General features: G+C 38.1%; 1 protein-coding gene across 2 annotated transcripts in view; it reads left to right on the top strand.

Annotated features, from left to right (window-relative positions):
- Positions 1 to 26,562, top strand: part of LRP2 (LDL receptor related protein 2) — a 144,895-nt gene that overhangs the window by 50,640 nt on the left and 67,693 nt on the right. For both annotated transcript variants that reach the window (XM_034426960.3, XM_034426953.3), the window contains exons 13-29: positions 498 to 704; positions 1,845 to 2,047; positions 4,058 to 4,198; positions 5,562 to 5,765; positions 6,980 to 7,172; positions 8,828 to 8,953; positions 9,590 to 9,720; positions 10,929 to 11,066; positions 12,367 to 12,648; positions 14,150 to 14,389; positions 14,999 to 15,118; positions 15,876 to 15,992; positions 17,895 to 18,272; positions 22,216 to 22,464; positions 23,417 to 23,628; positions 24,042 to 24,226; positions 25,630 to 25,858. In XM_034426960.3, the coding sequence (XP_034282851.2) occupies positions 498 to 704; positions 1,845 to 2,047; positions 4,058 to 4,198; positions 5,562 to 5,765; positions 6,980 to 7,172; positions 8,828 to 8,953; positions 9,590 to 9,720; positions 10,929 to 11,066; positions 12,367 to 12,648; positions 14,150 to 14,389; positions 14,999 to 15,118; positions 15,876 to 15,992; positions 17,895 to 18,272; positions 22,216 to 22,464; positions 23,417 to 23,628; positions 24,042 to 24,226; positions 25,630 to 25,858 (3,355 nt within the window). The remainder of the gene's footprint in view (positions 1 to 497; positions 705 to 1,844; positions 2,048 to 4,057; positions 4,199 to 5,561; positions 5,766 to 6,979; positions 7,173 to 8,827; positions 8,954 to 9,589; positions 9,721 to 10,928; positions 11,067 to 12,366; positions 12,649 to 14,149; positions 14,390 to 14,998; positions 15,119 to 15,875; positions 15,993 to 17,894; positions 18,273 to 22,215; positions 22,465 to 23,416; positions 23,629 to 24,041; positions 24,227 to 25,629; positions 25,859 to 26,562) is intronic.

The raw sequence follows: 26,562 nt of genomic DNA, 5'->3' as shown, positions 1-26,562 counted from the left end.
TATTGATTTACGTATCTCACAGAGAACTTTTAGTAAAACCAACAGTATAATATATGTAGAATATAGTCCAGTGAAATGTGAAGTGATCTGAAGTATATGAAACCTCATTGTGGATACCTCAGCATAAAACTTTGCATGATAATGGCTGCAATTCTGTATGTCAGCTAGTAAGAATTCACTAAATGTATCTGCGAATAGGATGGTACTTTCTGCACCTGCTGTAATGGATTTTTATGCATGAAAATGTAATGCCACAATAAATGTTTCTGTCTTTAAAGTGCCACAGAATTTTTCAGCTACGTAGATTCCCACTTGATGCTAAATAGTGATTTGTTTCAGCATAACAAACCATATAAACCACAGCTGGCTGGATTCACACAAAGCCCAATCCAGACAAACTACATAGTTTTGTGTAAGCCAGATCTTTGTATCATTTATCTACAGTAAAGATTGAAGGTTCACTAAAACAGTTCTTCTCTTTTCTCTTTCCTTTACAGTTATTTGTTTTTCTCAGATTGGGATAGTCTTTCAGGTGATCCTAAAGTGGAAAGAGCCTTTATGGATGGAACAAATCGTCTGGACTTGGTTAAAACAAAGTTGGGATGGCCAGCTGGTATAACTTTGGATATTGTATCAAAGAGACTCTACTGGGTAGACAGCCGATATGATTATATTGAAACCGTGACCTATGATGGGCTACAGAGGTAGGAGAAGTTCTTAAAATGCAAAGTGGGTCATTTACTTTTGCTTCTTTACATTTTTAAAAAAATAAATAAGGTGCATCAGACTAAAAAATACTCTGTCGTGATCCAAAGGTGCTTTTTTCAAGAGGCAACTGGACTTTCTTGTTTTTCTTTGAAGATGTTTCCCTTCTCATCCAAGAAGCTTCTTCAGCGTCTTCAACGAAAAACAAAAAAGTCCAGTTGCCTCTTGAAAAAGCATCTTTGGGACAACTGTGACCTGGATGACTGAGAATCTCCACAGACATTTAGCTACTCTGTCATGAATTGCCTTCTTTAAATGCTGTTAAGACTCGTATGGGATTGACATTTTAATTCCTATTCTTCAGTCTCTGAATTTGGTCAGAAATAATCTAATTAGTGGGAAGGTGGCGAGGACCCCTTGTTGCATGCACCGAGCTCTGAGTGCCAAATAAAGGAGAAGAAGGATGCCTTTTCTATGCTGATCCTAAACGGATAGCAGCAGAAAAGAACATTATCATATTGCCTACAAAGATTTGCATACTATTGATAAGAAAGGAGAAGAATTCCTGGACCTTAATACTGTCCCTGCCCTAATAGGCAAGCACAGGGAAGGACTCCCTGTTTTAGGTATTGTTTCTTACATTGCATCATACTCAGTGCAATTTTTTTTTTTTGTTTCTAGCAGAAAACGTTTAAGCCTTTTATTGCTATCTTTGTTTCCCTTTTTAATCTGCACTTTCCAAGGCCATTTCTGGCCTTTAAGAAAAAGAATGCAAATAGAATTGCCTTTCCGTAAGATAAAATAACTTATATTGCATGAAGGCAACTTTTCTTCCAGAAAACCAAAATAAGATTCCTTCTGTTGATGTTTTTCATTTTCCTCCTTTTTAAAAACAAAGCTGAGTGTTAAGCCACCACGTTCCCCTCTGAATGTTTGCTTCTTGCATCTTTGGTTACCATGATTCAAATACCTTTTATTCATTATTGATTTTTCTTCTTGGTTGGATGTATCCTTTATTTATAATTTCCTAGGTCACTGCTATGACCTTTGCTTTTCATAGGAGTAAAGCATGATGAAGTATTCATAGCCTGTAAACTATTACTTTCAGTATTTCTAAAAAGAATATTTAACTTTAACAGGAAAACTGTTGCTCATGGAGGCTCATTGATTCCACATCCCTACGCAATAAGTCTTTTTGAACATTCTGTGTATTTTACTGATTGGACAAAGATGGCAGTGATGAAAGCCAATAGATTTGCAGATTCTAACCCACAAGTGCTTTTTCAGTCTTCCTTGCGTCCCTATGGAGTGACAATTTATCATGCTTTCCGACAGCCACACGGTAAGTCAGATGATACAGGGTTGCCAAAAGAGATTTTACACTGTTCTTATTGTGGCTTAACTCTTAGAAAGCACAGCAAAGATAACTGTGCTGTCAATGCATCAGTGAGGCCAGAAGGGAAAATGTCAGATGTTTTTCTGCTTTTTTCTTCTCTGTTGTGTTCTCCCCCTTCTCTTCCTCTCTCCTTGATTCATGCCCAGCAAATACCTCTAACTAATGGTCTAAGTGGATCCCTGCCTAGGGTTTTTGAAATTAGCCCAAGGTCAGAGATATCTCTAAGCTGCAGATAGTCCATCCTTGCCCAGTGTAAATTCATTTACTTCTATTGATTTATTCTCATTGAAAACAATGAGGTTTCAATTACTGAATAGGCTAATTTGCAGTTAGGCTCCAGTAGACTCTGAACTTTTGTGAAGCACAATTATTCTGATGAAACCACATTCCAAATAGAAAGCGGTTCATTGGGAAAAAGTTGCAATTTTCTTCCATATATGTCAACACATATTTCAAGGATTGACTGATGTTTACCAAAAAAAATATCTTCTTATGCTGAGCACAAGGATTTCTTGAAAGGATAGCCAGGGCTGTCAATTTGAAAAAGAGAGACAGAATGCTTAGAATTGGATTCCTATTAATTCAATAGGTAAAGCAGCGAATAAGCAACAGCTGACTGTGGAGCAATTCCAAGTCAGTATGATTGAAATCCCAGCACCTCCACAATATACCAATGAGAAAATGTAGGCTGTATTTACAATGGAGTATTTACAATAGGCTGTTTTTACAATGGAGTATTTACAATAGGCTGTATTTACAATGGAATGAGTATATATAACTATACTTGGACTAGTACGTATAGTTTTGATGGGAATTGCAGATTCAAAATACATTTTAACAGATTTTCAAAGGTAGCTTATAACATTCTTGGTCTATATACCCATTCCTAGTTTAGCAACCAAATTCAATTCCAGTGATCAGATCATTAAGGGGAGTAATTGCTAAATGCACACATAACTGAGAGACAGAGTGATATCCTGTGAAGATCACTGGTAGCAGCCATCTCATTCAGATAAAGTTCCATTAGTATGCCAATATTACTGTCACTCCAGCGTGCATTGTCAGGCACATAGAATTTGGTTGTAAATGTACATATGGGTCAGAAAATGAATTTTTTATGACCATTGTATTTGCAAATGGCCACTGACTGAAATAGTTGCTAATTGAGAAGTGGATCAGCAAAATTTTAAAACTTCACATAAATCTGATGTTGTATGTTTGGAATGGAATGGAATGGAATGGAATGGAATGGAATGGAATGGAATGGAATAGAATAGAATAGAATAGAATAGAATAGAATAGAATAGAATAGAATAGAATAGAATAGAATAGAATAGAATAGAATAAGATCTTGGAGGTCTTCCAGCCCAACCTCCTGCTCAGGCAGGAAACCCTATACCATTTCAGACAAATGGTTGTCCAATCCCTTCTTAAAAAACTTCCAGTGTTGGAGAATTCACAACTTCTGGAGGCAAGTTGTTCCACTGGTTGATTGTTCTAACTGTCAGGAAATTTCTCCTTAGTTCTACCTTGCTTCTCTTGATTAGTTTCCACCCATTGCTTGTTGTCCTGCCCTCAGGTGCTTTGGAGAATAGCTATACTCCCTCTTCTTTGTGGCAGCCCCTGAGATATTGGAACACTGCTGTCATGTCTCCCCTAGTCCTTTTCATCAAACTAGACATACCCAGTTCCTGCAACCGTTCTTCATATGTTTTAGCCTCCAGTCCCCTAATCATCTTTGTTGCTCTTCTCTGCACTCTTTCTGAAGTATCAACAACTTTTTTACATTGTGGTGACCAAAACTGGATGCAGTATTCCAAGTGTGGCCTTACCAAGGCATTATAAAGTGGTATTAACATTTCACGTGATCTTGATTCTATCCCTCTGTTAATGCAGCCTAGAACTGTGTTGGCTTTTTTGGCAGCTGTTAAATTTATTAAATATATTGCCTTCCAGTGAGAAATCCTTGCGGTGTTAATAACGGTGGATGTGAACAGATTTGTGTTCTCAGTCACAGAACTGACAATGATGGTCTCGGCTACCGCTGCAAATGCATGTTGGGCTTTGACTTGCATGCTGATGGACGACGCTGCATTGGTAGGTACTGCCATGGACACATGTTGCATAGAATCTCCATGGATAATCATATCAACTGCTTTTCTCCCTGGTTCTTGAAGAGCGTTCTATTGTCAGATGGTGATGAACCTTTAGAACCTTTAGGTGTCTAAACCTTTAGAATCTTCAAACTAGTGCCATGTGAATGCTCACATGCTTTCTCAAATACCATTTTGAAAGATGTGTATCCCTAATATCTGCCTCATTCAAATCCTAATATCTCAGAAAGGCTAAGAAGGAGATAATAAAATGTGAGTGACCTTTAGACATGTTTTTCCTGGGATTTAATCTAGTAAAGTTAGTTGATTGATTTCAGAGGTACTTCAATGAGTAGATGAGTCAATATGTAGTAGCTAAGGTTTTATAACTGACTGTACCCCTTATTTTTTATCACATTTATTTATCACCTTTCTTCCATTATGGAGTAGAATAGAATAACAGAGTTGGAAGGGACTTGGAGGTCTTCTAGTCCAACCCCCCCTGCTTAGGCAGGAAACCCTACACCATTTCAGACAAATGGTTATCCAATCTCTTCTTAAAAACTTCCAGTGTTGGAGCATTTACAACTTCTGGAGGCAAGTTGTTCCACTGATTAATTGTTCTAACTGTCAGGAGTTTTCTCCTTAGTTCTAGGTAGCTTCTCTTCTTGATTAGTTTCCATCCATTGCTTCTTGTCCTGCCCTCAGGTACTTTTGAGAATAGCTTGACTCCATTTGTGGCAGCCCCTAAGATATTGGAACACTGCTATCATGTCACCCCTAGTCCTTCTTTTAATTAAACTTGGAAGTTATAGTAAATGTTATATAAATAAATATTTTGCAAGTTTCACCATTATCAGCAAAAAAGACTACTCCTTTGCTGGATCCAGAAAGGCTAGGGCTAAAAAACAAACAAACCCCAAAACAAAATCTTAAAAGCTCCCCATAGTAATGTAATTTTGGTTCTAAATGAGAATCAATTCAGTTAGTGAAATTTCTATAAACTCATCCCTTTCATCTCTAATGTTGCTAATATAAATCCTAAGAGACTCTTACTTGGAAGGATTTGAATTTGATCTTGGGGCCAAAGTATCTGATAGGCAATGATCAGATACTGAAATAATTTGCTGCATTACCTGTCTTCCAGTCTTAGTACTTTGCCTCTTCTCTATATATTTAGTTATAATTGTTCTCTTCTTTCATTTTTAACTGATTTTCTCTTCCAGCAGGGTGATTTTACACTAATAGTTGCTTTTTGTATTTTTATAATTTTCCTGTAATTAAGTTTTTAAGATGGTTTTTTAAAAAAAAAACTCTTTTAAATTTGTTGTGATTTTAAAATAAAGAAACTCTTTTTTTCCCCACAGCTGTGCAGCAGTTTCTGCTTTTCTCCTCCCAGTTCTCCGTGCGTGGAATCCCGTTCAATCTTTCCACTCAGGAAGATGTAATAATTCCTGTATCAGGAAGTTCTTCCTACTTTGTTGGAATTGACTTCTATGCCCAAGAGGATACTATATTTTATTCAGACACCACTAAAGATATAATTTATAAACAAAAAATTGATGGCACAGGTAAATATTTCCTTCCCTTGAACAGAAACAGAGTTAATAACGATGTCATTAGATTTCACAATGGTTGAAAGTCCATTTCTCTATTAAATTCATGGTTCAACTGATCTTCTTGTTTTAAAAAGGGTTTTGCAGTACTGATTACATTATGTTTGCACATCACACTATGTCATGTTCTCGTCATCCTTATTTGGGTCCACACACGTCACTAAGATGTTAGCCGGGATTTACAATTTATAGTGGCTGATTTTATACATCATGCTAAACCGGAAGTAAGCAGAGCATTTGTGACTGGCATATTCTGTGAATCAGTGTGTGCAAAAGTTCATTGAAGGAATAACATTGAGTATAGGATTGGACCACAGGAGTTGGAAAATAAGAAGTATTATGTATGTTGGCCACCTTGAGTTATTCATAAAGTAAGAAATGTAGAATAAAAATTCAACCAACCAACCAACCAACCAACCAGGAAATCCTTCCTGTTCTGGAAGTTTTATTTTCTAAAACCATTGGGTCAAACTTATAATGACTATATAGGAAGAAAAATGGAAAAACTCCAGCATTCCGCAGACAGTTGCACTCTCTGAACCATAATTTAAACCAGTGATTTTTTTTTTTAAAATTTGATTTATATGCCACCCTTCTCCGGAGACTCAGGGCGGCTTACAATGCATTAAGCAATAGCCTTCATACTTTTGTATATTTATACAAAGTCAGCTTATTGCCCCCACAAACTGGGTCCTCATTTTACCTACCTTAGAAAGGATGGAAGGCTGAGTCAACCTTGAGCTTGGTGAGATTCCAACTTACAGTAATTGCAGACAGCTGGTGTTAATCACAATACTTTTAGTCTGCTGCACCACCAGGCCCTTAAGGTTAAGGTTGAACAAGATTGAGGAAAAAAGGGGAAGGGGGAATTCAGTGATTTATCAAGGCAATTCTGAAAAGTGCGACTTGATAGGTATGCTGTTTATAATTGGAATCTGCCTTATAGGGAGCCCTGTTATTGACCTGTCCAGTATGTTTAATCTGCTGGTTGCAATTCTCTGGGATTTAATGCATTCAGAAACCGTTTCCTCATCCTAAACTTTGCTGTAGAGAAAGCTGTTTCATTGAGATACAGTGCTTATAATTATCATATTAAATTTGACCTTAAAAATGAAAGCGGGAAAGCCACTCCTTCCAGTTTTGATACATTGCTCTTTCCTAAATATCAGGTAGGGAAATCCTTGCAGCCAATAGAGTGGAGGGAGTTGAAGATTTGGCTTTTGACTGGATCTCAAAGAATATCTATTGGACAGACTCTCGGTATCGGAGTATTAGCGTTATGAGGCTATCTGACAAATCAAGACGAGCTATTCTTCAAAATTTGAATAATCCTCGATCAATTGTAGTCCATCCAGTTATTGGGTAAGTCTCAAAATTGAACATAGTGTTCAAAAATACAACACAATACAGTGTTCCTGTATCTCTTCTGAATGAAGGTGCTATAACATCTATCTGAAATTTCCCATTCAAAACCTCACTGTCTGAGGAATGTTTCTACTTAATGCGTTTAATGCAGGCTGTTTTAAAAAAAGTGAATATTCAAACACATTATTTTCTCCCTCTGCATTCTGTAGGACAGAAAAGTGCAGCTTGTCATGGGCCCAAGAAAAAGCAAAATCAGAGTTGGTCTGGACAAAAGCTATATTTGATTTAGTATGGAATTAAAGCGCAGTTAATGTGACTATTTCCCATTGGTTTAGTAATTCTCCTTTCTGTTATTTTCATGTATGCACTTTGGAAGCAACATATGGGAAGCTATGAAAACCCCAGTCAGTGGTTTTGATGAAACCATTAGGGGGTGCATAGATGGTGCTTTAGGGCCCTTGAGGGTTCTCATGACTCATTTTCCAGCCAAGATCTGTCAGATGATATTTTAGGACCTGTCAGTTGGCTTCTGCTTGTTGCTGTGTGTTTTCTTGAAAACTTATTCTGTGTTTTCTGGATCTTCCTTAACATTCAAGCTCAAGAGCCTCTCTCCTCCCTTCTTAAAAACCTTCTTTTGTTTATGCTCCTCCCTATCCCTCATCACCTGTTCTTCTGGCACCGATTCCATAATCCAGCGCAAAACACTAAGTGGTACAAAATCAGCACAAAAGGGGCCATTCAGCAACTTTATCTGTAAAAACCAAGACATGTTTGTTCTGTGGTTTTCTTCCCGGGGCTGCAAAATAGCTTATTGCTTCAGAAGAGGTGCTGTTATCGTTGCCTTGTTATCAGCATGAATAGTTCCTACAGAAGAATATGAATGTGCATTTCACTTACCTAAGCTCTAAGGCACAGTTTTGAGAGTGATTTCAGAAAGCAAAATCTCTGCAGGTTTTATTCTCATTAGCTGGGCAGGCAGACCTCATGAGAGACTTACTGTCTCCTAATATTAGTTACTCAGGGACATTTTTCTCTCATTCTGGGTTAGAAGAGAGATTTTTTTTTTTAATTGAAAGGGATTTTCTTTTTCTTTTTTCCTCTTTTCTGCTCCTCTTTCTCAGAAGGGAATGTAAATCAGTCCAACCAAAGACTCTTTACTCTTGCTAATTAATGGATGGGGTGGAGACACTCCAACTTGCAACAATAAACAGTGAAATTTTCTTAATCAATAGCAAAAATATTAGAAGTAACTCTGAAGTGATGTTTCAGGACCTTTTAAAATGTATCCCTGTATGAATATGATTTTTGTTTTTCAGTAAGATTGCGATTACATATTAAGTAATGTTTCAGTTACATTTCAATAATTATAACCATAGACGTAAGAACATAATAATGTCTTGCATGGGAAGGTAAATATAAAACATACAAGCCAATTTAAAATATTTGTTAAGTGTCTAAACTGTGTCCTGTAAAAAGTCCAAATGTAAAGATGCTATGCAAGCAAAGCTAAAATACAAAAGGTGCTAGAGAATAGCTTTTGTTTTAGAAAATTGGGCCTATATATCGAAAAAGTTTTTGAGTTTTTTTGCAGGAAGGATACCAATATTACCAGTATTTTCTGCAATTCTAATGCATTTCCCTTTCACTTTCAGATATATATTTTGGACAGATTGGTTTCGTCCTGCTAAGATCATGAGAGCCTGGAGTGATGGATCCCATGCCTCACCAATTGTAAACACGACACTAGGATGGCCTAATGGCTTAGCTATTGATTGGAGGTTCGAAAATAATAATAATAATCAAATAAGCCTTTTTTGAGGAGATGTTCAATACCTGGACACTACAAATAGCAAATACAACTAGATTGTTATAGTTCTGTTTGAAGGCAGCCAATTATTTTTGTGTAGAATCGAAAAAGTTAAAATGAGCAGGGAAAAACTTCCAAAATCCAATAGTGCAGGATCAGGTTATACTTTAATTGAGCCCAGATTAAAAAAAGGGGGACATTTTAAATCACGCTTTCGCTGATTGTAAAAAGCACGTTGTTGATCTCAAAAAATGTAATCTTGCGGCATCATTGTCTAGTCCAATTTTCTTGTCCCTACAGGAATCATGCTAATCTGCTCCCTGTGTAGGTGTATTTCTTAGGGGGAAAAAATCCTTTAAACAAACCAAACAAAAAACCCCAGACTCCTATAAACCAGTTAACATGGCTACCAGAGAGCAAGCTTTTGGAGACGAGAAAACAATGATTTATAAGGAACATTTAATGCAACCTTGTTTCTGACTTCTTTTTTTTAAATCTTCTTTAAGGCTAACAAAGATTGGCGGGGAATGAATTTGGTACATTAATCCTAAACCAATTTGGTGAGGCGTGTGGATGACATTTCAATAAATATTATCTTTTCTTCCAGTTCCTTAAGGCTTTATTGGGTGGATGCCTTCTTTGATAAAATTGAGCACAGTACTTTTGATGGGTTAAATAGAAGGTCACTTGAACGCATTAGTCAGATGACACATCCATTTGGTCTCACTATCTTTGGAGGTGAGTATGATAGGAAAATAGGAAAACTCAGACACTTTCCAATTCTCATTTTTTTTCACTGCACAACGGTTTTCATGAGACTATGCATTGCAATACTTTAAAGTTCGGGTTCATTAGTATCCATACAAGGAGCAGTTTGACTTGATCTGGAAGATATGCATGCAAATATTTATTATATCTTATGTTTTTGCTAGTTAAAAGAAACTGTATATATGGATTTTTTTTTACATTCTGTAATGTATGTATTTTCTATACCTGTTAATATACATAATTGTTCGCTGATATAAGCAATCCTTAGGTAGATAGGCAGGCAGGCAGACAAACAAGCAAGCAAATAGACAGATTCTTAAATGTATATTCTTTAAAATGCAGTTTCCTTACAAACATGCATTTTGGGACAGATCAGGGGTGCTATTCAGCAGGTTCTGACAGGTTATGGAGAACCGGTAACGGAAATTTTGAGTAGTTCGGAGAACCAGCATATACCACCTCTGGCTAGCCCCAGAGCGGAATGGAAATGGAGATTTTGCAATACCCTTCCCCCAGGAGTGGGGAGGGAATGGGGATTTTGCAGTATCCTTCCCCTGGAGTGGGGGGGGGAATGGAGATTTTGCAATATCCTTTCCCCAGGAGTGGGGAGGGAATGGGGATTTTGCAGTATCCTTCCCTTGGAGTGGGGAGGGAATGGAGATTTTGCAGTATCCTTCCCCTGCCACACCCACCAAGCCACGCCCACCAAGCCACGCCACACCATGTCCACCAAGCCATGCCCACAGAACCGGTAGTAAAAAAATTTGAATTCTACCACTGGGAAAGATATTAGGAAAGTCCATAAATTATGTGTCTGTTTTGGGCCATTGTTTGATGCATCATGTCTTTTCACTGAAGAAAGATTACCAAATTTCTTTTACATCTCCAGTAAAGAGTACTTTCAAGTTTTCATTTCCTTGTGAAACAAATGGGAAGCCAACTAGAGTCTAACTCTCTTCTCAGATGCCAAAGGAAGATAACATTGAGTAAAAAAAAAAAACCCATTTCTAGGGTGATATAATATTCTTATTTTTCCATGTGGCTGAAAAAACCAGTCAAAAGGAAAATGACTATAGCCATGCAGAAGTTGGTTATTCCTAGTTTTTCTTCCTGAAACAAATGGGTACTTCTGTCCTTCAAGCAAAATAATAATAATTTTTGTTTTGTTGGGGTTGCAGGTTATGCATACTTTACGGATTGGAGGCTTGGTGGAATAGTTCGAGTTCGAAAGTCTGACGGAGGAGAAATGGTTGTTATCAGGAGAGGAATCAATAATATAATGCATGTAAAATCATACAACACTCATTCTCAAATAGGTAGGCTCATTTGTCATACAAAAGAAGTATATAGGTATACATCGGTATGTATGAAAGTGCAGGTAGTCCTCAACTTTTGACCAATGGAGCCCAACATTTCTGTTGTTAAGTGAGACATTTGTTAAGTGAGTTTTACCCCATTTCATTTTATGACCATTCTTGCCAGAATTGTTAAGTGAATCACTGCAGTTGATAAGTTAGTAACCAGGTTGTTAAGTGAATCTGGCTTCCCCATTGACTTTGCTTGTCAGGTCACAAAAAGTGATCACATGACCTGCAGACATAAGTATGAACCAGGTGCCAAGCATCTAAATTTTGGTCGTAACTGTAAAAAAAGTCATAAGTCATTTTTTTTCAGTGTTGTTTTAATTTTCAATGGTCACTAAACAAAACTATTGTAAATTGAGGACTACCTGTGTCCTTTTTGATAACATGATTCCTTCAGTTTTGGCTAAGGTTTTTAGACAGGTCAGGAATTATGTGTTCTTAATTCTGAGACAGTCAACCTTGCTACATTTTAATCTTATGTGTAAGTCTTTGTATTTATTGCACACCAATAGAGCTATTAATAAAGCAAAAAAAATCTTATCAATGATAATTCTATCCAATTTATTACAGATGTTACTGCTCAAAATAGAACCAAGCAAAGGCTACTATAGAGGACTGAAACAGAATGCCACTTCTTGGGTTATTTTTAATTGTTGGAAAAATGATATGAATTCTGAGAGCCAATAGCATTGCTTTTTTCTTGCTTCTAGGATCTTATAATCTTCTACAATCTAGAAGCAGAAAAAGCTGAATTTGATTTTATTTTAGCCACTACACTCACATCTTTTAAGCATAAATAAACTATTGATCCCACAAAAAGGCTAATAATGAGTTTCTGATTTAATGTTTTAACATGAGACCAGTAATTTCAATGGCAGAGAGTAAAACAATCTAATGGTCCAATAGAAAGTCTGACTATGGGTGGTGAAGCTTTCTCTCTAATTAGTGTACACAATACTACATAAGTGTGTGTAGCATAGCCTCCTTAAGAATGTATATCAACCTCTATTTGAAATCATTGAACCTCAAAGGCCTTTAATTTTGGTTGCGTTATACTTTCATTTTCCCCCATACACTGTTTACTTTCTTCTTCAGTAAGAAATGAATGAATGAAAGAAAGAATGTATGTACTGTAGGTATGTATATGTGGGGGGGTATGTGTGTGCTGAAAAAATAATTCATAATTTACCAACAATCCATACCAAATAAATTGTAATTCTGATCTTTCACATTTGGATATTTATTTTTGAAGGCTCCAACTACTGCAATAGAGCAACAAATCCTAACGGGGACTGCAGCCATTTCTGTTTCCCAGTCCCCAATTTTCAGAGGGTTTGTGGCTGCCCTTATGGAATGAAGCTGAGTTCCAATCAGATCACCTGTGTGGAAGATCCATCCAATGAGCCCCCCACTTTACAATGTGGTTCTTACTCCTTTTCTTGTGGCAACGGCCGATGCGTGCCCAGGTTCTATCAGTGTGATGGTGTGGATGACTGCCACGACAATACTGATGAACAAAACTGTGGATCCTTAAGTAAGTGTTCTTTATAGATCTAAAAATGATATTGTTAAAAAAAAAATGTGATAAGTATCAATGTCTGAAAGTATTGATGTTGAGTTTATAAACAAATGATGAACACAATCGTTTATCAACCACCCACCTTCTGACATAGGGACTTTCAGAATTATAAGAGTGCAAAGATGACAGATCCAATTCATGAGTAGTGATATATTGAGTCGCAATGGCGCAGTGGTTAGAGAGCAGTACTGCAGGCTATTTCTGCTGACTGCCGGCTGCCTGCAATTTGGCAGTTCAAATCACACCAGGCTCAAAGTTGACTTAGCTTTCCATCCTTCCAACGTTGGTAAAATGAGGACCCAGATTGTTGGGGAAAATATGCTGACTCTGTAAACCACTTAGAGAGGGCTGTAAAGCACTGCGAACTGGTATATAAGTCTAAGTGCTATTGCTATATATGCCATTTAAATACTTTGTCTCTAAGAGGATTGTCTCTATTGTCTTCTTGATAGTCTGGACTTCAGCTCACATTATTTCCTGCTGACATGGCATTTAGTCATACAGTAAGAAATTATGGAAGCTGCAATCCAACACATCTGATCAGCCTAAGACTGGGGGAATATATTGTATAAAACATTCCACTACTAATCATTATATCAGAACTGGTTTACAGTTTCTTGTTTCTTTTGGTTTTAATCTTCCTTTGAAACTAAGTGTTTTGGTTACATAAAACTTAAATAAAGTGTAGAGAACTAAGGACATGCAGAAATTGTTTTTAAGATTAAACTTTTCAGTTTAATATGCTTGAGTAGGATTTTACAGTACTTTTAATACAGCTTTTGAAAATGTTTGCTCTTAGAATTACAAAAACACAGCTTTAAGGTTTCAGAGCAAAAGTTCTGAAAAGTAAGAACAATGAGAGGAACTTAGACATGATGAGAAACTTTGGGAGTTGGGTTTATGACCAGAGATTAATGCCCTGTGGACATTTCTCAGTGATTTCACATTTTAAAACTACTGTATTTTATTGAACGAAATTTTAACTTGATGTTACTTACATCAAGCATTTCTAACCTGCGTTTCCTCAGGTTTGTGCTATAAATTCTAAATATTAATCCACAGGCTTTAAAGGGCATAATTGTTTGAAATACTCCTGAAAGTCAAGTTTCTTCCAGAACTGAGAACTGGAATATGTTCAGCAAAATTTTATGGATTCCAGATTTTTCTCTCGCAATATTACCAGTATTTAATAATAATAATAATAATAATAATAATAATAATAATAATAATAATAATAATAATACCAGTTTGATACACTTTAATGCATATATTGAATGCCTTTGCATGCCACGGATAAAAATGTGCGGCGAGTTTATAAAATGGTCTTCATATAATCCAAGGAGAGTTAATGGATTCTTTTCTTCTTTAATAATGGTGGAAACAATAATTGGTAGTCTGTGTGGAAGTCGTAGCATATTGTAGAAAGCTCTCAATATTTTATTTTGTTTTTGTTCAGATAATTCTTGTGCTACATCAGCCTTCACCTGTAGAAATGGCCAGTGCATTCCCAGTCGGTGGCGATGTGATAAGCATAATGACTGCCTGGATAATAGTGATGAACTTCATTGCCCTACACAGGGCCCAACGTCATGTCCCACAAGCTTGTTCACGTGTGATAACAGCAAATGCATTCCCAAACTCTGGCTTTGTGATACTGATAATGATTGTGGCGATGGGTCAGATGAAAAGAACTGCAGTAAGTATAAGAAAGAGGTGGATTCCATAAGCTGTAGCCATGTGGATGCATTTGTATTGTAAGTCTCAGAATTCTTACTTTTAGGAGCTGTAGCTCTTAAAACAAGTGGAGGGCACAGTTTTCCTCATTTTCCTCTAGAACAGGGGTGTCAAACTCAAGGCCCGTGGGCCAGATCCGGCCTGCAGGGTGCTTAGATCTGGTCTGCGGGTCTGCCCTGGAAACAGCGAAGGACTGGCCTGTGGTGCCTCTGCCAGTGAAAACAGAGCTTTGGAGGGCATTTTCATTGGCAGAGTGCTGCAGGAGGCCGTTGCATCTGAAAATAGAGCCCGGGAGGGCCATGCGCTGGAGACAATGGATCCTCCACCACAGGTGCCCCTGACACAAGTGATGCCGAGCTGGTCACGCCCACCCTGGCCACGCCCCCTGGCAACCCCTGAGGTCAAACACAACCCTAATGTGGCCCTCAATGAAATCGAGTTTGACAGCCCTGCTCTAGAACATTTGGAAAAAAGTGATAATTTGTGTATATGTTTGGGGGTATTGGTGAGTGTATGCATGAAAGACATTGTATTAAATTGGACCTAATTTTTTTTTTAAATGTGTTTTTAGCCTTCACAGATGCATGTGAACTTGGTCAGTTTCAGTGTCCTGATCACAGGTGCATTGACCCCACTTATGTTTGTGATGGAGATCAGGATTGTGTGGATGGAGCAGACGAACATGATTGCAGTTAAGTATCAGATCAATTGTTTTCTATTTTTTCAAGTTATGCTGATTCGACGTTATGGGTGTAAACAATAAACTTATAAGAACTTAGCAGATAAAACTAAATCCTATAAGAACAAATATGTGTTCAGACACTGGGACTTCCCCATGCTGTCCTCCCTTGGCCCTGCAGTGTTTAGATATATTAAATCTGCAATAAGACTTAATAAGACCATGATTTTTATTGTTGCTGCATTCCTTTACTCTCCAAAGTCAGAAAATTTATTGTGTCCTGTTTGATGTCAAAAAGATTGAAGGGCAAATGCTCAGAATTTTCCTAATTTTTCCAATATACCTGAAACTGGATAAGGGTAAAAACCATTTCCTTCCATTCTCTAGTCTAGTTAAATATTTTGGGCACATTAGATGCTCCGAAGATAAAATTTGTACATTGTACAGTTGGATTGCTTTGACATGGTAATGAAATTACCCTCAGAATTCCTTAATATGTGAGCCCTTTAGAAGCTCTTGAACTTCAGATGCAGTGATCCAACTATGTAGCTTCTTCCTTTGGATACAAAGAAAGAAAGAAAGAAAGAAAGAAAGAAAGAAAGAAAGAAAGAAAGAAAGAAAGAAAGAAGAAAGAAAGAAAAAAAGAAAGAAAGAAAGAAAGAAAAAAAGAGATATTTCTTTGTACTGTTTCCTATTGTGTTCTCACTCTGTAGTATGACTAATAGCAACTTGCTTAAAATTCTCATGGTCCTTTTCTATTTTACTGTAGTCTACAACTGTAGTTCTACTGAGTTTAAGTGTGCAAGTGGAAACCAGTGTATTAGGAACTATTACCGGTGCGATGGTGTTTTTGACTGCAGTGATCATTCTGATGAGGCTGGTTGTCGTAAGTATAAACAAATCCATTTCCGTATTATTAATGAAGTGAACTTTACGAAAAAGGGTTAGTAACACCTGCTCCAGCCAAGAGGAAATGGTGGCAATACCTGATATTTATGCACCATAATGTAATCTTCTTAGTGACAACATGACATGGGATTAGTGGTTATGCATCTTCTGGGAAATACATTTATAGTTTTAGAAACAAGTATAATTCAGATGTAATGCCTTATGAGAATTTTTTCCCACCAATTTAAATGGCGTGCACATTAGATTCTAAATCTAAAAATAAAGATTAACTCCACTGAAAATAATGCCAATAGGAGAGAAATATATTTGAGTAAATAAAAAGTTAATTATGACAAAGCATAGGTAATAGAATCATTATTTCAATATACTTAATGATCATATGCTGCCTGTGTGCATTTTAATATACAGTATGTAGGCATTTCTTAAAACTGTAAAAAAAAATTAGGTTAGGTTTTTCTGAAAAGTATGTCATATCTATTGTTGCACATTGCAACCATATAAATTTTCTCAAGTAGAAATTGAAGGGTCTTTGAAGAACGCCCTTCTGCACATGCATTTTCTTTTTAAAAAAATTCAGTAATTCATATCAGAAATAGCAATCGCCCTTAGACTTATATACCTCTTCACAGTGCTTTTTACAGCCCTCTCTAAGCAGTTTACAGAGTCAGCCTATTGCCCCCAACAATCTGGGTCCTAAATAATTAATGATCAAGTGCCATTCAAAGCATATTGCTTGTTTATCTGCCCAGTAATTAAAGTCTTTTGGATATTGATTTCAGAATGCAGGTACACACACAGCAAGAGAGAGAGAGGCAGAGAGAGAGAGAGAGAGAGAGACAGAGAAAGAGAGAGAGAGACAGAGACAGAGAGAGAGACAGATACAGACACAGAGAGAGAGACAGAGAGACAGGTATTAGAAGTATAAACTACAATTTGCCTCTTTCTCCTGAAACCTCTTTGTATGCTCTCCAAATCTGTTCAAAAGGGTTGAAAGATCCTTTTGATCATATGTAAGGGGCAGGCACTTGGGAGAGCAAGACTCAAAAAGTAGCTTCAGTGAGCAGCAGATATTCTTATCCAGTTGGATGCAGCCCTATACTATACCATGGAATGACTATACCAGTGATGGTGAACCTTTTCGGCACCCGACGCGCACGCTCATTAGGACCACAACACGGAAGAGAAGCTGCCCAGGGCTCATGCACCCCCCCGAAAATGGAGTTTCAGGTTCCGGCACGCACATGCGTGCTGGCCAGCTACTCTTCCAGGTTTCTGGTGTGCATGCGTGTGCAACGATCAGCTGGCCAGCGCACATGCTCATGCAGGAAAACAGAAGACCAGCTCTTCCAGTTTCCGGCACTGCCACACACAAAAAGGCCAGCTGATCATCACACGCGCATACGCACCAGAAACCCAGAACAGGAACGGGTGATACCGCACGTGCCAGGCGATATGGCTCCACGTGCCACTTCGGGCATGCATGCCATAGGTTTGCCATCATGGGACTATACCATTCAGTAAATTAATGGGTAAGTTTTATATTTAAAAATAGAGTTCAGTTCTTCGAAGAGTTCAACTCATACAAAGATTTTCTAAATGCTATTTGTTGAAATTGAACCCTCCCCACATAATATTTGCTTTACTACATGTAGAAATGAGCCTTGTTGTTAATACTTCCAGGTAAACCACACCGTTTGTTGTTTGCTTTTTGCCTTGATGGGGTCAACACTTTGTTAGCAGTATCGCTTTAGTGATTCTTAAAGATCAAGAATTATATTTATTCTTGATTGTCTGGTTACCTTTGATTTGTTTGCTGAGGATGAAGGATGGTTGACTAATACAATCGGAATAATCTCTGCATCCTTAATGTGACTTCCAGCTACAAGACCTCCTGGAATGTGCCACCAGACTGAATTCCAGTGTCAATCAGATGGCAACTGTATCCCAGCTAGTTGGGAATGTGATGGTCACCCAGATTGCGTGGATGGCTCTGATGAACATCACAGATGTCCACCTAGGACCTGTCCTCCTTCTTATTTCCGCTGTGATAACGGAAACTGCATCTTTCAAGCTTGGGTCTGTGATGGTGACAATGATTGCCGGGATAGGAGTGATGAGAGGGACTGTCCAACCCAGCCTTTCCGGTGCCCCAGCTGGCAGTGGCAATGCCCAGGTCACAGTATATGTGTAAATCTCAGTAAAGTATGTGACAATCTTGCTGATTGCCCTAATGGAGCTGATGAATCACCCCTGTGCAGTAAGTATATATTTAATGTACAGTTCAAAGAAACCTATCAAAACCTATCTGACAAAGTCACTTAAATATCATTGCTTCATCATCATTGGTTCATGGTAAAAATGCAAAAAGAAAACTATATCATATGCAGTTCTGACTTTTCAGAGAAAGGCTGGGATTATAATGATAAAAATATTATTTTGCATGAGGTCGTTCCTCATTTTTATTCTCTCACTAAATGCACGAGGTAGGGGAAGCTGAGAGAAAGGGTCTGGCCCAAAGAACCTGCTGAATTGTATAATTGGACTTGAATCCAAATTTCCCTGGTTCAGCCCAACAGTCTTCATGACTACATCAAATTGAAATTAAAAATATTGCATATAGTTTTCTGATTGCTGGAAATAGCATTATTTTTAGATAGTAGCTATTTTGGGCTGAGTGTTCAGTTGCTAACTTGCTGCAAATGTAAACACCCATGTTTGAGTATACTTTTTATGAATTTGGTTTTTACTTAGGACACTTAAACTTTAATATGTTTCACTTCAGGCTTTACTACTCGTTTCTTTAAAAACATGCTATGTTTATAATTTAAGACTGGGACTTAATCAGTAGTTGCTTTTAATTTAAATCAAATTTAAACCAATCTTTAATATTTCCTTTAATATTTCTAACTTTTATCTGATTTTAATCTCAAAACTTGCAAGTGGCAGAAGTAGCGTTGGTATTGATTACTGACAATGTTGATTTAAACTTAATTCTAACTTCTTTCTTTCTTTCCTTCCTTTTTCTAATCAATCAATGCACAATCTCAGATGAGCCTCAGCCAGGTATGACACTAAATCATATTAGATTCACAGCTTAATAGATTCAGATTACATGTGTTAAATGAATGATTGTTTACAAACACAGGGACATTTGCTATGATTGAGATTGTTCTTTCAGAATTGATACTTGAGTGTAAGAACTCTACTAGATCAGAGCAACAGCTCACCAAAGTGAATTTTTTGTGTCTTCCTTGACTTATTAGATGCCCTTAAGAAATCCTCAAGCAAGACATGAGCATAGTAAAATGGTTTACTTGTGTTCCCTGTTCTCTGACTTATTTATTAGGTGGTTATTTCAGTGGGAAAGGACTCATTTCTTCATCAGCCATAATACTCCTTGTTAACTCAACCAATCACTTTTTCAGATAAAAGTCAAGTCATCCTCCTTGTATGTCACGTTCTTTGACATATCTTAATCCAAATGTAATTCCTTTTTTAAAGCACAGTTATTTATTAAGAAGAATGGGATGACTTTCCATGAATCTCAGCAACTGAATCATCTGCAACCAATAAATTCCAAAGTACATTAGGATGGAATTTTCCTTATTTTCATTGATTGTCATTCTGCGAACCAGTGAATTTGTGTATCTTGCTGCTCTTGATGAAGGAGCTTGTATATGGTCATTTATTAAACCACGTCTTGAAATCTTATCAGTCTGGGAGCCAAACATGACTATGATCCAGAGATCTTCTTCCTAGTGTTTTCCCGGAGGTGCAGGGTCCACTTTTCGGATCATTGAACGCCACTTTGCACGGTCAGCTGTGTCTCCAGGGCGTAAGTCCGCAGCTTGCATATCTTTGTTGATGGTATCTTGCCATCTCTGTTTTGGATGCCTGCGAGGTCCCTGGCCATTGACTTCTAGTTGGTAGGCAGTCTTGGCCATGATGGAAGGTGCTGCTCTCTGTACATGTCTATACCAGCGTTTGGCCTTCTCTCATCTTCTCTATAATTGGTCCCACAGAAAAATGTTGTTGAATGGTGTCATTTGTGATGTGATCAAGAAGGGAGATGCCCAATATCCAATGGAGTGTCCGCATTTCCATGGCATGGAGATAGCTTTCGGTCCCAGTTGTTGCTCCCCAGCATTCAGTGCCATACAGTGCAACGGTGGATTTACAAGATTTATCTTGTAAATCTTAAATTTACTGATTTAACTATGATCCAGAGATGCCTCTAAATTTTTTTAATCTATTTCTATGTATACATAGGAAATCAGTTGTTTCATTCCAGATGTAGCTTGTTCTCATATTCCAAGCACCCCAATATTTGGAGGAAGGGGGAGAGCATATGACTTTTTTTTCATTTAGGAGGTATCCCAGTATTAATGAATAGGCTTTGCAGGGCTATGATTTTGAAGGTCTGTAAACAATATGGCCCCAACTATAAAAACGTTGCCTTCTCCTGAAAGAAAGAGTAGTCAGTTATCATTGCAAGTCTGATAACGACAGCTTCAATCAAATCTGTTACTTAAAAGCCTCAAACCAACTTTCGATCCCCAAACTGACAAGACTCAGCAATGAAACTAGACAGATTCTGTGTTGGAAGGAGAAACCTCCTCCCTCTTCAAGCCCAAATTCTGAACTTCTCAAGTCATTTTGCCACAGAGTGTAATGGCGTTAATCCATGGGTGCCCAGATGTGCAGGGATATATCCCATGGCTTTCTGTTAAACTCTATATGCCACCTTATATTTCTTGTTTAAATTTAAATTAAGTAAATGAGAAAACAGAGTGCTGTTGAAGGTACGTCTATGGACGTATCAGTCATCTAGATCATGGTTGTCCCAAAGGTGCTTTCAAAAAGGCAACTAGACTTTCTTGATTTTTCTTGAAGATGTTAATGACTGACTGACTGACTGTCTGACTGCAAACAGTATAAATCTTTTCCATTCCTCTCCAGTTAGTTAGAACTGAAGAAGCTTCTTGGATGAGAAGTGAGAACTGAAAGTTTTCAAGCAAGATAAAGTTTTTTGAAAGCACCTTTGGGGCTGTTGAAGGTCCAACTTTAAATAGCATCGTCACATGTGAGGATTCGTTAGATCCCAAAGGGATTCTAAGAAAATTGCAGTTATTGGTAGCCCAATGCTTTGTTGGAAAGGCTGTCCTCTCCAACATGACCCCTGCCCCAAAAATTGGAACCAAAATAAAATACTCTAAAGAAATAGAGGGTATTGCTACAGGGAATAGGGGACACAAGATGCCAGTTTGCCTTATGCTCAATGCTCATTTTATGACTAGTTCATAATGCGTCTTAAAAATTCAAAAGTTGCCACTAACTAAACAAGTCTGGGGACCTCACTTTCATGTAAAGTGTGGAATGCTGCAGCCTGCCCTTCATATTCTAGCCATGGTCACATAAACTAAGGAGAGGCAAAAAGGAACTAAAATTATCCAAGGTTTCTTTGCATTCACTTTTGTTGCAGAATGACTTCTTTGACTTTGCTTTTAAAAACCCAATCGTAAATGCTATTTTCTTTTGGCATATGCAGTTGGCCTAGAATTACTGTGACTGCTAATTTTGTGATTAAGTCATCTCTTTTTTGTACTAGAATGTGAGGAAAGACTAACTTGCCTTCTCTGTTTACAATGCTTCAAAAAACTACAATTAAGGCCAAAGGTTATTAAATAGAGCCGAGCATCCTCTGACTATTCATTGGGAAGACACAAAAACATCAGCTATCAGTCACTGTGGCTGTTTTTCCCTTGCCACATTGCTTTTTGCAGCGAGGAAAAGAAAAGGAAAGCAAACAAAACAGAAAAGGGCAGTCACTGCGTAGCCAAGTGGCAAAGCAGCTCCTTGGGGCAGTTGGATAAAGATATGGGTCATGGCAAGATGCTGTATTGCCTTGGCTATAGAGGGAAGAAGGGTTCCTACAAGGCAGGATGAAGTGGGAGCTCCCATCAAGGTGGAAACACTCCCCTCCAGTTCTAGAGAAAGGCTGCACAATTACCATTATGGAATGTTCTATCTACTAAAGACTCACCCCTGTTTCATGGTCACACGGTACGCAGCATCAATCTTGAATCTTGAATGGGTGCAGCAGTAGCATGCAGTGGGGTCCATAAAATGGTGATTTGAAAGATTCATGAGTTAATGGTAGGTGGCCTGTGTTCATATCACTCTCTCCAATTTATTTACAGACCAGGAGACCTGCTTGGATAATAATGCAGGCTGCACACATGGATGCATTCAAGGTCCCTTTGGAGCCCAGTGCTCCTGCCCTTTCGGCTACCAACTTGCCAACGATTCAAAAACCTGTGAAGACATTAATGAATGTGACTCTCCTGGATTTTGTAGCCAACACTGCCACAATGAAAGGGGATCATTCAGATGTTACTGTGATGATGGCTACATCTTAGAATCCAATGGGAAGACGTGCAAAGTAACAGGTGAGGGATACCCTAATTATAAGGTGATAGGAACATGCACAAATGCATAATCATATCCTGGCTTTTCTTACCCGGTGAGAAGCTTAAACAATTGTCCTCTCATTTGAATATAGGCCACTAGCACTAGGATATTCCTAAAGCAGATTATAATTGCAGTCACCTTTACAAACTTGATTACATCAGAAGGTATTGTGTGTTGAGTGCACAGAGAATTATTTAAAGATATGTTCAAGATGTCAAGGTGTCCAGTTGCTAAAAATTAACATAACCAGTGTCATATCTAAGTTAAGTATTTTTGCTTCAGGGAATCTTACTTACAATGGGACCTGAAGCCTTTCTGGCTCAGGTGGGCATAGAACAATTGCTTAACAAAATGAATGCTTGCACAATACAACCTCTATTTCTGTCATGAGCAAAACATTTGCATATTCTATTGTAGAACACAAAAGGCTGACCTAGACTGAGTTGGCCTAATAATCCATCTCGCTCAATCCACAGCGATTGGCGGCTCTTTAGATTTCACAGCTCAGCGTGGAAGTGCCAGGTTTAAACCTGCGATTATTGACATGCAGACTGTGTATTTAGCCCTCCTTATATCAATGGTCCCCAAACTTTTGGGCACCAGGGACCGGTTCCGAGGGGAGAGGTTTTTCCGTGGATTGGAAGCGGTGTGGTTATGCCTGCAACACGCAGATGGGGCTTCGCTTGTTTGCATGGCCTAGTTTCTACATGCTGCGAACTGGTGCCAGTCCATGAACTGGGGTTTGGGGACCCCCTCCCCTGTGACATCATGAAATTACGGCTTCTTTTAATATTGTGTATTCAATACTGTGATTTATTTAATACATATAATATGTATTAAAAGTATATATTATGTATGCCTTTATGAAATGGAATGCTCTCTAGATGTTGATAGTTTCAAGGTTTGTTTTTAATTGCCTGTTTTTTGCAGAATCTGGGAGTCTTCTCTTGATGGTGGCAAGCCGTAACCAAATTGTCGTTAATAACATAACTTCCCAGGCACAGCGCATTTTTTCCTTGATTCGAGATGGAAGGAACATTGTAGCTCTTGATTTTGATTCAGTGACTGATAGAATCTTTTGGTCTGATATCAGCCAGGACAAGATTTGGAGTGCTTACCAGAATGGAACAGACCGAAAAGTAGTAAGTCTCTTTGCTACTTTAAGACACTGATGGCATGTCCAAATTTTATGGAGCTCTAAGTGCATCCAAGGGTTCATGCATACTACTCTGTAAATAAATACATGTAGAAGGATTAGGGCTAGTGAACACACACTATAGTGGAGATAGGCTTAGTAAGCGATCCCTGTTCCCTGAAAATATGTTGATTTTGTTCATAAATATTCATTTTAGACTAAGAATTAACATTTTCTTCCCAGTGAATTGATAATTTTTAAGAAAGATTAGAGAATTTCACTTTAGTTACTCTTGCCACGGAGGAGGAGATAAATAATACATGTTCTCATCTTTTATAAAATGTAAACTAACTTGAATCCTTTTCAATAATAAAAGATTACAAGGATGCCAATATAATGGTTTTCCACGACTTTGTACAGGTATTTGACAGTGGTGTCACAGTTACAGAAAGCATCGCAGTGGATTGGATAGGCCGCAATCTTTACTGGACAGACTATGTCTTGGAAACAATTGAAGTCTCCAGACTTGATGGAAGCCATAGGACTGTTCTGATCAGTGAAAATGTGACAAACCCAAGAGGTCTAGTCTTAGATCCCAGAACTGAGTAAGATTTTAAAACATTGGCTTTAAGCATACGTCATCTCATAATTGTTGTTGTGTATTTTGTAGTGACATGCTATAAGAAAGAATTTTGTTCAGTGGCCCTCTGGAATGGGCATTATAGCAAATAGTTATGAAACAAAAGAACTCTAGGATTGTTGTAACATTATTGTAGGCATTATGTTGTCAAATCATATCATAATTGATTGCATATCATAAATTTGTGGAACATCGGAGTGCATTTGGATGCCACCAGTTATCTTCTGAGTTGTAGCAAAAATCCGGTGCACAGTTCAATTAAGGATAGCAAATTACAGAATCACACCTAATTTGAGAACGAGAAGGTCCACTTATACCACATGGCCACCTTAAATCTACTCCATTATAAATACAAACTGTATTTATACAGTCTTATACAAACTGAGAATGGTTGTTAAGTTCTATAGTCCAATATGTTGCGGTAGCATTATTATTTCCATTTGGCAGATAGGGGACTAAATCTAAAGGGCCAGTTTGATTTAGTGGTTTAAGACACCAAATTAGAAAGCTGGGCCCTCTGAGTTCTAGTCCCACCTTAGTCATGAAAGCCAGTTGGGTGACCCTGGGCCAGACTTATTCCTGAAGGCCAGTCATGGGAGAAGAATAAGTTTGATAGATCTGAAGTGGATATAAAATTTGCAATGATATGTCATAAGAGAAATATATCATAAGAACTAACATATGAAAAGAAGCCTGGTGGTTATACTGGACATTTTGTGAAGTTCTGAGAACCACAAACACACTCTTTGCCACCGCAAGGAATAGAAAAATTATAAACAGGGCCAAAGCTCCCTAGTTTGTTAATCTGGGGGTTGCCACATCAGACAGACACCAATATTGAAGATCCTCTTCTTTACAATAAAAGTGTGTACATAAAACACACACCTGCTAGAAGCAAGTGTCCAGAAAAGGAATTGCAGGTCAAACAGAGTGGAACAGCTTGCCTTCAGACATTGTGGACGCTTCATCCCTGGAGGTTTTTAAGAAGAGACTGGACAGTCACTTGTCTGAAATGGTATAGGGTCTCCTGCTTGAACAGGGGGTTGGACTAGAAGACCTCCAAGGTCCCTTCCAGCTCTATTCTGATTGATTAATTGATTGATTGATTGATCCCAATTCACCTCACAGGGTTGATGTGGTGGGAAAAATAGATGGAGGAAAGAGTATCAGATCTGCACCCTGCTTTGAGTTGTTTGTAAAAATGATAAAGGCGGGATATAAATTTTAAAAAAAGAAAATAAAAAAAAAACTCTTGAGAAATAATGGCTTGCCTAATGCTGAGCGGTGGCAGTGGTGAGATGTGAACCAGGAGCTTTCAGATTTATAGTGCTAAGTATCTTTCTACCATTAACCTGTTGTTTTCTGCAGTGGTCATGTGATGTTTTGGACAGACTGGGGTCAGAATCCCCGAATAGAAAGAGCAAGTATGGACGGCACGTTACGAACGACCATTGTCAGCAATAAGATCTATTGGCCCAACGGACTCTCCATCGACTATCCCAACAAACTGTTATATTTTGCGGATGCTTATCTTGACTATATTGATTTCTGTGATTATAATGGAAACAACAGGCGGCAGGTGGTGGCAAGTGACCTGGTATGAAAAAAAGTCAAATTAAAAAAAATGGGGAAATGGATGTTCAAATATTTACTATCTAATCCCTGATTTTGTACATTCTGTTGGCTGAGGCAGAAAATTATCATGACGGAAAAGAAATGGAATTTTTGTCCCTCTGGGAAAAATCCAGCAAGCTATCTAGTTTATTTACTGCATATTTTTGAGTGCTGGTATATAATCAGGGATGTGGTGGCTCAGTGGCTAAGATGCTGAGCTTGTCGATCGAAAGGTCGGCAGTTCAGCGGTTCAAATCCCTAGTGCCGTGTAACGGGGTGAGCTCCCGTTACTTGTCCCAGCTTCTGCCAACCTAGCAGTTCGAAAGCATGTAAAAAAATGCAAGTAGAAAAATAGGGACCACCTTTGATGGGAAGGTAACAGTGTTCTGTGCACCTTTGGTGTTTAGTCATACCAGCCACATGACCACGGAGACGTGTTTGGACAGCGCTGGCTCTTCGGCTTTGAAACGGAGATGAGCACCGCCCCCTAGAGTCGGAAACGACTAGCACATATGTGCGAGGGGAACCTTTACCTTTATCTATATAATCAGCACCTAAATTATGTTACATGACTTATGTCCATGTATAAAAATGTCCACAGCTTGTTGTCCAAATGTAATGATGCAAAACTGTTAACATATGTTGCGAGCCATCTGTTGTGCAAGGCTAGGAAGATGCCTAGAAACC

This window comes from Pantherophis guttatus, chromosome 1 (assembly GCF_059756535.1).
Source record: "Pantherophis guttatus breed Tessera chromosome 1, ASM5975653v1, whole genome shotgun sequence".
Taxonomy (NCBI): Eukaryota; Metazoa; Chordata; class Lepidosauria; order Squamata; family Colubridae; genus Pantherophis; species Pantherophis guttatus.
Note: the sequence above shows the minus strand (reverse complement) of the source record. Positions and strands in the feature narration are given on the sequence as shown.